The sequence below is a fragment of the Phascolarctos cinereus genome, unplaced genomic scaffold (assembly GCF_003287225.1).
Source record: "Phascolarctos cinereus isolate Bilbo 61053 unplaced genomic scaffold, phaCin_HiC Scaffold_7;HRSCAF=346, whole genome shotgun sequence".
Classification (NCBI taxonomy): Eukaryota; Metazoa; Chordata; class Mammalia; order Diprotodontia; family Phascolarctidae; genus Phascolarctos; species Phascolarctos cinereus.
This window is the reverse complement of record NW_027556180.1, coordinates 150,471,028-150,487,512: the sequence shown is the minus strand read 5'-3', so window position 1 is coordinate 150,487,512 and position 16,485 is coordinate 150,471,028. Positions and strand designations below refer to the sequence as shown.

Below are 16,485 nucleotides of genomic sequence, written 5' to 3'. Positions count from 1 at the left end.
ATCTGTGTGACCCTGAGCAAGTCACTTCACCCTGTTTGCCTCAGTTTCCTCATTTATAAAATGAGCTGGAGAAGGAAATGGCAAACCACTCTAGTATTTTTGCCAAGAAAACTCCAAATGGGGTCACAAAGAGTCGGATATGATTGAAACAACTGAAAAACAACAAATATTATAACATGAATTATTAATTAATATATTAATTATCAACAAAATATTCCAACCAATGTCTTTGAAAAGAAAAAAAAAGGAGAGTGACCGATGGGTCCAAGAAATACTTTCGTTTTCCTTTCCTTCTCACTGAATGCTCCAAATTTCCTAAGACATATAATCACAGAATGTTAAATCTGGAAGAGACATCAAAGCTCATTTTGCTCCACCCTGTCATTTCACAGATGAGAAAACTGAGATACATAGAAGTTAAGTTATAGGTCCAAGGTTACTTAACTTGCCACAACTAATTTGTGGCAAAGCTGGAGCTAGATACCGTTTTTCAATTCCCAGTTCAATGCTCTTTCTTGCATTGCTACTCAAGAAAAAAATATACTTACCTAAATCATGTCCATGACTAAGTTAATCTCTTTGGTAAGTGCATTAATTCAAGCTTCAAGGATAATTTTTATTGTCCTAGACAAATAGTTTATTAAATTCCACCCTCTTAGCCTACTTCAGCATTTTACTTGCTCCTAAAAGTTATGATCTCTACCAGTATCTGGCCAACTGGAATGGAAAAAGTTTGCTTTTAATTTAATTTAAAAGCATTTATGAAGTACCTCCTTACATAAGGTGCTAAGTTAAGCACAGGTGATACAAAGACAAAAGAAAAACCCAGTCTCCTCATAAACCTTCCATTACACTGGGGGGACTGAATGTTTACACAGGGTAAATTAATACCATATACTTAAAGACAAAAGCACTACATTAGAGGGACCAGGAAAGGTTTCCATGGGTTCCTCTATGAGACATAAGAAAAGAAGCAAAGGAGTCTAAAATGTGGGAGTGAGGAAAAGGAGTCCATTCAAGGAAAAGGATATAGACTGGACAGATAGAGATGAGAGATGAGATACCAAATTTAAAAAACATAAAGTTGTCCAGTTTGGACGGAACATAGAAAATATAAAGAAGAATAATGTAAAATAATCTGTAATAAAAGGGTGAACCCAAATTAGGAAGGGTTTTAAAACAGGCATTTGTATTTCATCCTAGAGGCAACATGAGGTCATTGACAATTCCTGAACAGGGGAGTGACATGGTAGACCTGGAAGATTATTTTGGCAGCTTTGTGGAAGATGGATTGGGTAGTGGAAAGACTAGAAGGAAGTGGAGCAATTAGGATGCTACTGCAATAGTCCCAGCAATAAGTTAAGAAGCATGGAGCTAGAAAGTAATGTGAGAGGAAAAGGGGGGTGGGGTGGATATAGGAGACTGTGAAAGTAAAATGGACAAGACTTGGCAATTTATTGGCTATGGGGACTGAGAATGAAGATTCTAAGATAACTCTGAGGTTGTGAAATTAAGTGGCCAGAAGGATCATGATACCCACAAGAAAAATAGGGAAATTTGAAAGAAGGGTAGATTAAAAGGGAAGGACAATGAATTACATTTTGGACATAATTATGTTTGAAATACCCCTATAATATATCCGGATGGAGCTGTCTAGCAGGCAGTTGGTATGGGGATACAGAGGGATTGGGCTGGAGAGAGTAGGGGGAAAGGGAAGGAAGGAGAATGGGAGAGGAGGGCTAGATATACATGTGTGGGACTCCTTTGCAGAGAAGTGATCATTGGACCAGGGACATTAATGAGCTCACTCAGAAAGAGAATGTATAGATATAGATAGGCAGATAGACAGGCAGACAGATAAACAGATAAGAGAAAAAGAGCAGGAAAGAGGGGAAGGGAGGAAAGAGGGGAAGGGAGGAGGGGGAGGGGGTGAGGGGAGAGAAAGAGAAGACATCTTGAAGAAATTCCTTAGTAGGTAAGTGAGGTTGGGTTATAATCTACTCAAAGACACTGAGGAGTGATCAGACAGGAAGGAGAAGAACAGCATCATGAAAGCTGAAAGAAGAGAGGCAATCCATGAGACAGGGGTGGGCAACTGTGTCAAAAGCAGCAGAGAGATGAAAAGGGATGGAGTCTGGTCATTCTGAATATTTATAGACCTTTATACTCTATATTCATTAACAGAAATTTTGAATTTACTGAATTTGTAAATAAATTAAGTTTAATAGCTTGAAAACAACCTAAAACTAAAGTTTAGTTGCAAGAAATTGGGCACTGTTTTAAAAATTAATAGAACATAAACTTATAAAGCACTCAAGATGTATTCTATTTATCTTGTGACCAAACAGACAGTTCTTGCTTTATGTAAATGGACCAACCAACAAAGTGATATTTATGTAATTAAATTTGCCCGGGGATGTGGAGAAGGGAGGGAGGCAAGGAAACAGGAAGGGGCCTCTTGCCCATGGAAGGAGGGGGCCAGCACATGGCTTAAGAACATGTGGGAGCTGGAGCCAGAGAAGTGAGAGAGCAGGATAAGGAATGCGTGGGGGATGGGGCCAGCCATGTCGGGGCTGGCTGTAAGCAAGAGGAAGAATATGTGTGGAAGCAGAGGGGGCCAGCTGACATGCAGGGGTGGTGAACAGACATGACGTGCCTGAGCCTGGATGGGCAGAAGACAAACACACAGGGCTAGACACGTAGGTGGGTGGGGAGAGCAGAACAAAGGTCTCCTCTCTCAGTGCTGGAGATCTCAAGCCAAGCCCCGAGTCCAGTGTTGGTCACTCCATGTGGCTGTTCTCCTTTCACTTGAAGGGTTTTAATACTTTTTTTGGGGGGGGGAGGGGAAAAGGTGGGTTGGAAGGCCACAGAACACCAAACCAAAGGGCAAAGAGTAGAGAGAGAAAGCACAGTACTGTACAATAAAGTTAACATAGTTTTTTTTTTGGAATGAATATTTCTTTCACAGAAAGTGAAATTTGTGTAATGTGAATTTACTTAAAGTGAGAACTGTCTGTAATCTTTTAGACAACTACTGTCATTGACATATGATCCCTAAATGTTGTTGGTGACTTTTGTACCCAGCGTAATAACAACAAAAACAACTTACTTTTCTAGATGCTTGAAGGTTTTCCAAATAACAATCAAGTTACATAGGTAATCAATAAATCAACAAACAGTAATTAAGTACTGACCACATGCCAGCCACTGTTCTAGGTGGTGGGGGCAAAAAGGAAGAATTAAAATAGTTTCTGGATTCAAAGAACTTATTCTCCAAGGAGATTAACTAGAAGTACTGGGAACACAGTCCACCTTTTATAAATTCTTTTGAGTGATTAATATTACCTGTTTTACAGATAAGGAAACCAAGTCACTGAGGGGTAAAGTGACTTGCCCTATATAACTTTATATGCAAATGTTTGTTAAATTGCATTATGTCAGAGTCCAGATCTCTGCACTACAATGTTCTATTCTCTCTCACTTTTGACAAGAAAACTTGCACGTTCTCTTTCTTGAATGTAACTGATAGAATTGACTAGAAATTTCCACATGCTTCTGAATTCAGATTTGGGTATTGTCTAGGCAATACTAAAACACTCATTTAAAAAAATAAAAAATTGGGGGGCAGCCAGGTGGCGCAGTGGATAGAGCACTGACCCTGGAGTTAGGAGGACCTGAGTTCAAACCCCGCCTCAGACACTTGACACTTGTGTGACCTCGGGCAAGTCATTTAACCCCACTGCCTAGCCAAAAATAAACAAACAAATAAAATTTAAAAATTAAAAAACAAAACAAAACAAAAAGAATAGGAAGGGCAGCTAGGTTGCACAGTGGATAGAGCACTGACCCTGGAGTCAGGAGGACTTGAGTTCAAATCCAGACTCAGACACTTATTAGCTGTGTGACCCTGGGCAAGTCACTTAACCCCAACTGCCTCACCAAAAACAAGCCAAAAAAAAATTTCAACATATTTATGAACAAATTTCGCAATCAACAAATCAACTGTTTATTATGTTGTTGTTCATACATTTCTTAATTATGTCTGAGTCTTCATGACCCTATTTGGGCTTTTTTTGGTAAAGATACTGGAGTGCTTTGCTACTTGCTTCTCTAGCTCATTTTGCAGATGAGGAAACTGAGGCAAAGAGGATTAAGTGACTTGCCTAGGGACACACAGCTAGTACGTGTGTGAGGCCATATTTGAACTCAGGAAAATGAGTCTTCCTGATTTCACGCATGGTGCTCTATCCACTGAGCCACCTAGCTGCCCAATGTTTAGCATACAAAATACTAAGCGACTGTTTTGTTCTATGTTTTCAGTGATATTACCTCATATTTTGATACTGCACGTACAGAAACTTTCCCTTTTTCTGTATGTTTCTTGTTTTGTTTTTGGGATTTTTTTTGGTCCACACATGTGAGTTCTCCTGGATAATTAAGTCTTAATAAATTTACTAGCTCCCTCAGGAATTAAATGACTTATGCATGGTGACACAGCTGATTTCTGTTAAAAGTATGACAAAGAATCCAGATCATCCTGACTCCAAAACCAACCGTTTACCTACTAAGGCATTCTGACTCTCAGAATCCTTCCTTTTAAAAGGTACGAAAACTGCCTCCCAAGACAGGCCTTGTAATTTCAGCATACCTGAAAAATGATTTGCTGAAATACCCTACTTCACAGTGTTATGTTAAAAAAAATACTGTAGAAATTCAGGCATGAAAAATTAAGAAATGCTTGCCATACACAATGACTACAGTACTTTCTGAGGTTATCAAATCTTAGAGAAATTTTAACTCGGGGAGGGGGCTAATTTAATATTTTATTTTTTCCCCAATTGCATATAAGTACAATTTTAACATTCTTTTTTCAAGCTTTGAGTTCCAAATTCTCTTCTCTCTTCCCCTCTCCCTTCTATCCTGGGAGAGGGGTGGCATTTTCACTTCTGGTGTGGTTATTTAGGGCTCCCACAGAAACAAAGAGAGTGAACTCTCTTTACATTGGAGAGCGGCCCACAATGAAGAGATTGCCACCTGGCTTACCTTCATGCCTTGAATGTTCTTCAGCATGACATCACCAATTCTTTGGTAATCTCCTTTGATGTGAGCATTTGAGCGGCCTTCCCTAGGAGCAAAGGCAAAAGGAATTATAATTAGTGCCCAGTTTGACCAATATCACGGTAAATATGCCATCACTTCACAGAAGACCAAAAGGCATTTTTTTTCCCTGAAATGTCAAAAGATTCCATCCATGTTCTCCAACTTTCTGATTACTTTTAGAGTACATACCCTGTTTTGGACTAGATAGGGAAGAAACTCTGTGTGTGTGTGTGTGTGTGTGTGTGTGTGTGTGTGTGTTTAGGAAACAAACATTTTTAACCTAATTAATTCCAACATCATTTTTCATGTTACACCTGGATAATTTCTGAGTTCCTACAGAAGTCTAAATGCCACTTTTAACAACTAGTAGCTGAAATCCTGGCTTCTGATGACTTGCTATTTATAGACTAACACAAGTATATACAGCACTTTAGAGAGCTGAAGTCACAAAGGAGAAGACTTTGCCTTGAAGAACTCTTTATCTAAATTAGACCAAGGTAGTCAGGAAAGCCTAGGAAGAGAAAAAAAATCTGCAGTCAGAGACAGGAAAACTGAACATAGAAAAAGCCTAAAAGAGAGACAGAGAGAGGAAGGGGTCAATATACATACTCTAAATATATTTTGCTTGAAAGAATGAATGAAAAAACATTTAAGCGCTTACTCCTTACTAGGCATTGTAGTAAGCCCTTGGGGGATAAATACAAAAGCAAGACAGTCATTTCCCTCAAGAACATATTCTCTCATGGGGGAATAGATAGCTAGGGAAGAGTGATGGCCAACGTCAATTATCTTGGTCTAGAAATTTAATGGAGCAACAGGCAGTTGACTGACATGCCATTACAAGAAACAAGGATAGGGCTGACAATTCAATTTCCAGGACTAGAGGTTATACATGGGTGTACAAGTTGACAGAAAATTTACCCAGACAGGACCGTCATAGCCAGATTTTTAAAAAAGAAATATTCCTGCCATAAATCAAAGGCTACACACACAAACTAACTCCTCAGGTGATGTATAAGTAAACTTAAGAAGTGCATTTCTAAGGGGCAGCTAGGTGGTGCAGTGGATAAAGCACCAACCTTGGAGTCAGGAGGACCCGAGTTCAAATCCAGGCTCGGACACATAACACTTACTAGCTGTGTGGTCACTTAACCCTGACTGCCTCACCAAAAAGTGTGTTCCTATGTAGGATGCCTGAGGTGGGTTGTCCACTAAAATAGTACAGTTCTGTAGTACAGAACACAAATTAGTGGGAAACCTCAGACTGTATATCTGTGTTATTTAATAGCTGTCAAACAACAGAACACAATGGCTTCCATTTCAGCTGAAGTCAGGCTGAACAACATTTAACGTGTCCAAAATCATATTTATTTAATCTTTAATATATGAAGCATTTCTCCTGGGGAAGGGAGAGGAGGGAGGGAGCCTGATGGCAGGGTACACTCCCAAGCTTAATTAAACAAACCAAGGGCAGTTTATAGGGGGGTAAAAGAAATCTTGTTGGTCGGAAGCAATAAGTTCATCTCATAAATTACAATAGGCCTGCAGGTCACAGGCAAATAAACATGCAATGAGTAAGTAGCGTATTACTCACTTTGGTGGCTCCAACTAAGCATACCGAGTAAATAACGTTGCAGTGACAACTGAGAGCCCCAAAGCCCATTAACTAATTAAATCTCTCCTATCATGAAAGCTCTGAAGACAGAGCATATGCTTTCCAGGCTTGAAACACACTCATTCATCCTCTTCCCTCAGCAAGATTTACTGAAGTCCCTATCTGTGTTTCCTTCTCTATTTTTCATTCCATTTCCTTTATTTTTTAACTAAGAGTCAAAAGAAAATTCACCCTCCAAGAGCATTTCTTTCTTCCAACAATTTAAGACAATAATTTTTATCTCATTAATGTGTTACCAAAAGGGGGGGGGAGGAGGAGGAGGAGGGAAATACACCAACATTGTGCTGGTAAAATCGACAGAGATGACCCCTTTCCTCCTCAGAATCCCTGGTCTTAGAATTGCCTCACAGGCAAGACATATCTGAGTAAGATTCTTTCAATGCTTCGGTTATTAATGCACTTGGATGAGGTCCAAGAGAACAGACAACATTAAGGAGGTTCCAGTATATGGTGGCACTGCCAATTAACCAATAATGAAGCAAATTTCTGTCTCCCTCAACTCCACATCACCCAGTAAGTTCTCAGCGGTATTTTCCTGCCGATAAGTTACAGTCCACATAGCTGCTGTATCCACCAACTGAACTACTGTGAGGAACAAAAATCCTAACTTGTAACTGCTACTTGTCCTCTCCCTTTGGGGGCCATAAATCTTACCACTTCATGGCACTGTAGTAACTTAATCATTGTCTGGCTTTTGGCCAAAATCATCGTTATTGCAAATGTGGACAGAACAAATGCAGTCAACTAAGTGCCAACAAATCTCAGCCATAACGATATTTAAAAGTCAGCAAAGTGGTGTTCTGCGAAACTTCTGTGCTGTCCACATCTGAGACAATGATGATTTGATTAGTTAGCCAACTGGCCTTTATTAAGCACCAACTATGGGCTTTGGCACTGTGCTAAACATGAGGGATACAAACAAAGGCAAAAGACAGTCCTGGCTCTCACAGAGCTCACAGTCTAAGTGGGGGTGGGGGATGGGGGGAGACAATCAGCCAACAAGCTATATAGAGGATAAACTGGAAATAAACGACAAAAGGGAAAACACTACCATTAAAAGGGGTCTGGAAAGAGTTTTTGCAGAAAATGGAAGTTTAGTGAGGCTTGAAGGAAGTCAGGGAAGCTAGGAACCTTCAATATAGCACCTTTTATTTCTTTACACAAAAAATAAAAATGATGATGATGATAAAACTACCACCTCTTGCCTCTTTGATGGGGAGAAAACCCACTGAACCCAAGCTCCAACTCTGCATGTACTAACTTTATAACATAATGACACTCTAGTTTTCAGTTCATTCCATTAATACCAAAGTCCTCCAATTCTAGTCCAGGCACAGAAATACTCAAAAATGACCTAAGAACATCTAAGTCCTGAACTAGAAAGTTAAGTTTTTCCATCAGCATAAACACTTGGCATCTAAAGCTGCCATTTGTTGATCAAATTGTTAATGGCCCCAAGAGACCATTGCTTAATTCAGATTTGTGAGATGTTAAATCATCTGCAAGCATGTCAGGTTTTCCAGTGAGGCGTATCTTCGGCAATTGTATAGAACAATATCTAAAATTCTGAAAACTACTACTATCTATCTTGACAGTGACCAGACCACATCTAAAGTTCAGCTCTCAATACTTCATTTTAGGGAGGGTATCAACAAGCAGAGAAAGAATAGAAAAACATGACCATGATGACTTCACATGAGCATCACTTGAAGGAATTGGAGATCCTAAGTTTGGAAAGATGACAGTGGGAATAAAATGGCTGTCTTCAAATATTCAAAAGATTATTATGTGGAAGAGGAACTGCCAGGAATATACTGGTGCCAGCTTGAATAGTTTCACAAGAGCTGATTGTTAGATTTTCAGTGTGAGCTTTTACACTTCAGAAATTGGCAGATGATACAAATCTGGGCTGGATTTATTGTTCTATTGATCGAGATGTAAAGAGTGGTGGAAAAAACGTTTTAATAATGCATATTAAACTGAAAACTGGGTCATGGGCACACTTTTTTTTGAGATCCACTTATTAACTATATACCAGCACAATGCTGATGGATTTATGTTAATTTCCCCCACAGGGCAGGCATTGGACCAATAGATTAAAAACTTCAGAAATGTTAATTTTGGCTCAATATAAGGAAAAACTTCTTAATAATTAGAGCTCTCTAAAAATAAAATGGACTATTTCAAGAAGAAGCACCAGGAAGTTTATGTTTCCTATCCTGTGCTTCCCTTATCCACAAGCTCTTAGTAGTCAGAAACTGTTTTGTTTTTTGCCTTTGTATTCCCAGCACCACTACAGTGGTGTGTGCATGCATGCATAGGGTGTGTGTGTGTGTGTGTGTGTGTGTGTGTGTGTGCGTGCACGTGCGCGTGTGTGTGTATGCATGCACAGATATTTTTCCTAAAATAATGTAAACTCCTTTAGTACAGGGACTATTTAATTTCTATCTTTGGATCTACAGCACTCTGCATAGTTCCAGGCATAGAGGAGCTGAATAAATGCTTGTTGCTTGTCTGGTTAACTGAAATAACAAATAAAGATAGAGTTGAGATCTCAGAGAAAGCAGGGAAAATTGATGTAGCAAGGATCTGGAAATGCCAAGGGATATGGGATCAATACCACTTGGAAGAGGGATTAGCATTGGAAGGAAGGGAGCAAAACCGGTTAGGCAGAAAAGTACAGATAAATTGGGGTAACGGGCCAGGAGAACAAGGAATATTGAAAGGGCTGAGGTCATGATGCTCCACAGACATCCCAAATTCAATATGCCCAAAACTGCAGTCATTATTTTCCCCCCAAAACCCACTTCTCTGCCAAAGTTCCTTATTCTGCTAAAGGCATCACCATTCTTCCAGTTTCCTCTATTCTTAACCTTAGCAGCGTCCTGTACTTCTCTCACTCCACATGTCTAATCTGTTGTTGTCTTGCTGATTTTACCTCCATAATATCTACTGAAGCAAATCACTTGTCTACATCTATTATCTTGGGTGAGACCCTCATCACCTCTCACCTCCTTGCCTCATCTTTCAAGATACAAACTAAAGAGGCAGCTAGGTGGTGCCATGGATAGAGCATTGGCCCTGGATTCAGGGGGACCTGAGTTCAAATCCAGCCTCAGACACATAATACTTACTAGCTGTGTGACCCTGGGCAAGTCACTTAACCCCATTGCCCAGCCCCCCCCCAAAGATACAAACTCAAAAACCACCTCGTTAGATGAAGCCTTTCCTGATCCTCCTAAATGCTAGTGTCCTCCTTCCCTCCCTCCCAAACTATTTTGTACTTACTATCTTTACATTTACTTCTGTATGTATATATAGATACAAGCATGTATACATACATACATATATATATATATACACACACATATATATATATATTTATATACACATATATATATACATTTTTATACACACATATATATATATACATATATATACATATATATACATATATATACATATATATGTGTGTGTGTGTGTATATATATATATATAGGTCTGTATTTAAATATACATCCATGTAAGTATGCAAGTATCTATGTGACACACACCTGTCTTCCCAGTAGAAGGTAAGCTTGTAGGGATTGTTTCATTCATTGCATTTTTGTTCCCAGAGTCCAAGCAGGACACAGTGTATACCCACAGTGTAAGTGTGTGCTTAGTAAAGGCTTGTTGACTAAATGGCTGGTGCAGAGGAGCTCAGGTTTGAGAAGAGTAAGGAATTCAGTTCAACAAAGGCATACTTTTAGAAGTTAATGATACACAAGGTAAGGAGTTGGAGAGTTTACAGAATTGGGAGGCAAAAGCATAAAGATCATCAGCATGAATACCAAGCCAAAGCCAAGAATGGTAAGTAGAGGAAAAAAGCAGCCAGATGATGAGGCTGCCATGGAAGGCGAGAGAACTGCACCCTACAGTTCACAATGAAATGTTTCCTATTCACTTACTAAACTGGCAAAAACTAGATCTTGATTTCTGATGCCCAACACAACTTAGAAGGAAAAGAAACTAGACTGCACTTTTCATATGTAATTTTCAAAGAACTCCTCTGTACATCAAGCAAAACTCATTTCCTAGCCACGCCCTGGCTAGGCACATAAATCAGCCAGTCCACACGTCCTTAGGTCATTATGTGGTTTCAGATGCTGCTGCTGAGGCATGTGGAGAAATTTTCCTAATTTTATTTTTCCTACGTATTACTTACCTCAAAACTCAAGAAACCCTGCATTCTCAATCCTCTAAAAACGTAATCAGGGAAACAACCAAATCACCACAGCATTTGTTCTACTGTGAACAACCGTGAAAAGGTCATGTTGCGAACAACATGAAAAGGGAATTATAACTTTTCCAAAATATCCTCCGGATGTTAACCCCTGAAATGAAAAGAGTCCTTGTACAGAAAGCCTATTTGCCCTGAGAAGTCATCAATGCAAATATGTAGTGTTGCAATGAAGGAACTGCCCATAGCAAGAACATTTGTTTGATGTTTTCAGCACAAGAAAATCAGAGGAGACCTAACAGGCCTTATAAATGCCACACACTTTAACTTACATGTTATAATTAATTTAGCACTCATCAATGAACAAATACAATGTTTGGAGGTGGTACAGCGGATTGAGCTCTGTGCTACAAGTCAGGAAGATGAGAATTCAAATCTGGCCATAGACATTTACTAGCTGTGTGACCCTGGGCAAGTCACTTAACCTCTGTTTGCTTCAGTTTGCTCAAAAATAAAATGAGGATAAGGATAGTACCTACATCACAGCATGGTTGTGAAGGATGAAATTAAATACTATTTGTAAAAAGCACTTAGCACAGTGTCTGACATATAGTGGGCTCTATATAAATGCTTCTTCTTTTCCCTCCTCTTCTTAGCAAGTGAAAAAAATAGCTAGGATATTTTACAGCTAGTATATAATTCAACAATGAACTCTATAAAGAAGGACAAAGAAGAAAGAAAGGTAGTCATATCATGAAAAAGCTGGTGGGCTAAGAAGATGTAATCTATCAACATGCTTAGGAGAGGGGGAGAGAGAAAGAGAGAGAGAGAGAGAGAGAGAGAGAGAGAGAGAGAGAGAGAGAGAGAGAGAGAGAGAGAGAGAGAGGGAGGGAGGGAGGGAGGGAGGGATAGGGAGAGGGAGAGAGAGGTTAAATAATCTGCACAAAGCCACTGAGTGTTAGATAATAAAAATGGCAGACATCTGCCAATAAGGAATCATATTCTGGACTCTTAAAAAGGAACTGATAAGTTTATCTCTAAAGTGTTGAAAAATACGAAAGTATACAACTGTGTCCCAGGTAGCGTACACCATATTATCACTATACATTGTTTCTTCTGGCTTCTAGGGAACAGTCACAAGGCAGTAAGAATCAGTGGAAAATAAACCAGGCTAAATCAAAACATAGCTCCCTACTTCACTCTGCACCCTTCCTCTCAATTATGGTCAATATAAAATCTATTCAAAACCCTGAAAGAGACAAAATTTACTGGGTAATGATGACTTTGTCTGAAATAAAGTCACAGAACTATCCTATAAACTGTTATAAGCCTGAGGATAGGGCCTCCCTTTAGGAATGTAGTTTTTGAATGCAATAAGTTTGAAATGTGCTTTTCTGGAGGGTTTAAGCAGATTCTTTCACTGAATCTGTACTGAAAACTGCCAGGCCTGAAGTCAGGAAGATTTATCTTCCTGACTTCAAATCTTGCCTCAAATACTTCCTAGCTGTGACCCTTGGTAAATCCCTTAACCCTGTTTGCCTCAGTTTCCTCGTATGTAAAATTAGGTGGAGAAGGAAATGGCAAACCACTCCAGCATTTTTGACAAGAAACCCCAAATAGGATAAGAAAGAGCTGGACATGACTGAACCATTACAGACAGGGTCCTTGATATTTTTTGTTTTGCAGACCTCGGGGAAAGATGGTTAAAGCCTATGGACCCATTATCAGAATAATATTTAAAAATGTATAACATAAACATAGAGTTTCAAAGTAAATCAGTTATATAAAAATACAACTATATAATTATGTATTGAAATAAAGTTACATTTGTGTATATTTGTATCTATGTTTATATATGGATCCCACATTAACAAGCCTAACGTAAAGATAATTAGGTTATGGGAAGCAGAGTGCTGGAGTTTTTATACAGTTTTTAAAAACTGTGTAATAGAAGTTACACATGGCAATCTTAATTTCAAATGTTTTATGTTTAATACTTAAGTTCATATTAAAAGAGAAAAATATTTAAAGGGGAACAAAAATAGCTTTTAACTTCTTGTGGCCTCATTTTCTTATTTGCAAAATGGAATGATTATCTATGCCTTTTTTTTATCTGTTTTTACAAAGACACAGTAATTTTAAAAAGGAAAGCATTTTTGAAAAGATGGATAGTGTATAATCAGGTAACAAGCAGCTAAGTCTAAAGTATATTTTAAAATTATATTTTGCTCTTAGGGGGAAAAATATAATTGTAGTATTTAGAACTAGAAGATATCTTAGAAAAGTCTCTAGTGCGACTGTCTCATTTTACAGATAACGGTATTGAAGCCCAGTTGAGTGGGGTCTTGCCTAAAGTCACATAGTGATTAGCTGAAGTCATTAGACACCAATCCAGCACTATTTCGACTTCATCATGACCACACCTCTAAAACACAGCTGTGATGATGGTAAAATTACATATGTAAACATACCTCAGAGTGCTACCTAAATGTCAGCTGTAACACGGCTCTAATTTTCCCCATCCTTATATTTGATGCAGTTCAGGTAGAAATAGTCCCGGAACAAACTGCTACCCTACTATTTTTTTTTTTACATTAAATGTTTGGCATACATACTATTACACAGCTGAATGTTTAGATTTTATAAATGAATATGGGTTGTAATGCTATTTCATCTTGAACAAGATCACTCAAAATATTTTCAAGACAACTGAAAGAGAATAGCAGTGGAACCCTGGGCCATCACTCTGGACCCCAAGAAAGTAGTAAATGAAGACCCTACTTGTCTGGATTAGTAAATCATAATGGGTATGGAAAAGTGTCAATCAACTATTCTCCCATTGACTAGTCCTAAGGGAGAGAACCCCCCCTTCCTCTTTACTCACCAGTCATCCTTAAAATAAGAAAATTTTCACTCTCAACACCACCCCCCACCATCTCTTTTTCTAACCCTCAAGATTTGTCCATTGTTTTTTCTCCCCTAGCCATTAGTTCAAAGGTATTGCAGTGGACAGAGCACTGGACTTAAAATCAGGAAGACTCATTTTCCTGAGTTGAAATCCGTCCTCAGACATTTATTAGCTGTGTGACCCTGGGCAAGTCACTTAGCTGTTTGCCTCAGTTTCCTCATCTGTAAAATGAGCTGGGGAAGGAAATGGCAAACCACTCCAGCATCTTTGCCATGCAAACCCCAAATACAGTCACAAAGAGTTAGACACAACTGAATGATTAAACAGCAGCATAGTTTAAACAGCAGCATAGTTTTATCAACTATCATCTGACTTCCATCTCTGTGGATTGCAACAAACAGCCTTGGGGTTGTCATTGGTTGCTTTCCCTTTATAAAGCAGAGATGCTGCCACTAACTTTGCAAATGAAGATAGAAAAGAAATACATTCCCATACTCTTCATCCATTCTACACACATACATTATAACAATTGCAAACTGACATAGAATTTAAAGGTTTGCAAAGTCCTTTACCTACATTATCAAATCCACAGTCCAGGTACCACTTCATACTTATCAGGTGCTTTTCTTGATCCTTGTCCTTTAAAGATTATCTTATATTTACTTATTTCTATACATGTAGAAGAAACAGCAATTGCATAATGAAATCAGTGCTAGGCTAAGCCCCTGTTTCTTAATTTGAAAAATAGGGATGATAGTACCTGCAGTACTGGCCTCACAGAGAAATCGTGTATGGACAGCACCTGGCAAACTTTAAAACTCGCTGTAAATGTTGTTAATATTATTATTATCACTTATTAATACTATTATTATTGTGCAATAAAAACAGTACAATTTAAGTTTATTAAGGGCAGGGAATGTTTCATTTTTTCTCTGTGTTTGTATTCACACAGTCCGTACTCAATAAGCATTTGTTGAACTGAATTTATTTAGAAATCTTACTGTGCAGCCAAAAGTAGCTGCAGTCATCCAATTAGCTCACTCTTGCTAAGACGGAATGAGCCATCACTGGTGAAAAAGCAAGGCTTTCTTTTATTTCCCATTCCCACACCGAACTCCACCAGAGAAGGAGGGAGAGTTAGGAGGGATATAGAATATTTTCTTCCCCAGCTGCATGAGAGGACTGAAAAGAATCTTATTCACTTCATTCCCATGGCATAGAACTGCTGTGATCTTAACCAGATTTTCATAACATTTTATGCTATAGCCCTTACAGTAATTGGCAGTCACCCCAAAAGGCACTCTTAAAGGGTCTGCCAAATAAACTTTCTTACCTGCTTCTGGCAAACTCCTTACAAAGACATGAACACGGTCCTAATGTAAACACCTCAAGAGATTGGGCAAAGCTTCATATGAAGCTATAAAAACTATAATGTTGGAGGAGCATTAATATTTGAATTGGGATGAATTATTCCATCAATCACCCTAGTGTATAACATGTCAGGTGTGGAAAAGAGAAAGAAGCTGTTGAGTTGGAAACCACTGTGGAGAGAGGTATGCATGTATGCAATATGTAGAGTATGAGTAATGAGTAAGTGGGTACCTCCACCCCTAACCTGAAACAAAACTTAATAACGTTTCAATGTTAGTATCATAATGCAGACTGAAAGACTTATTGAGTGGTTTTATGACCCTTGGTAACGTCCTACTTCCTTAGCCTTTTCTCCATGAAAGAGTCCCAGAACAGAAGAATAAATCTGCTACTTTTTGTGGCAGTCTCACCCCAAATTCCCAAAACTCAGGTTGCCTGGAGTGATAAAAACCCCTCTGTTATTAGCATCACCAACTATCAGAGCAGTGAAGAATCCTGACTTCTTATGTGAACTCTACAGCAGCAGAGATCTTTTCACACCATGGGGGAATAATTTAAAAACCTATTTGGAAACTTTTGATATAGAGATGATAAGCTCAAGCTGTGATGTGTAAGCCTTCTCCACTTCAGGTACTGAATCCAACTTTTGGCCTGGTTTTAGGCCAGAGAGGATGGGAAAAAACCCACTATGCCTCAAGAATTTCCCAGACACTACAAGATAGTTAAGGAAACAGAAAGAAAAATCTGATTCCCCAAAAGTTTCTGAGAGGCAACATAAAATTTTAAGAATAACAAAAGTCAAGAGGGAGGGGCGTGCATTTTCTCAAGATGCACCTGTCACAGAAATGAGTGCCAAACAGCCCACACTGTTTAAAAAGAAACTACACAGTGAGGGAAGGAGAGGGGGAAGAACATTTTTCTTCTCTTCCTTCAGTTATTAGAGCAATAAAAAATATCACAAATATTGTAAAATGGTGCCCTTTGTTCTAACTTGACAGGGAGTCAAGCTGAAAACAGTCATCAAAAAGTATTTAATGAACACAAATATTATTTAATTTAACTCTTGATGGGGGAAAATCTCCAAACAATTAAAATCCATTTTTTTATTCTTACTTCTAGCACAGCTGAGTTCACTTCTATTTAGTTACAATTCCCAAACTTGCTTGTTATGGAGGCCTGCATTGTCCCAATTTCTCTGTGCCTTTTCTT

General features: G+C 38.6%; 1 protein-coding gene across 2 annotated transcripts in view; it reads right to left on the bottom strand.

Moving 5' to 3' along the window:
- Positions 1 to 16,485, bottom strand: part of FARP1 (FERM, ARH/RhoGEF and pleckstrin domain protein 1) — a 338,317-nt gene that overhangs the window by 28,908 nt on the left and 292,924 nt on the right. For both annotated transcript variants that reach the window (XM_020963963.2, XM_020963962.2), the window contains exon 17: positions 5,044 to 5,125. In XM_020963963.2, the coding sequence (XP_020819622.1) occupies positions 5,044 to 5,125 (82 nt within the window). The remainder of the gene's footprint in view (positions 1 to 5,043; positions 5,126 to 16,485) is intronic.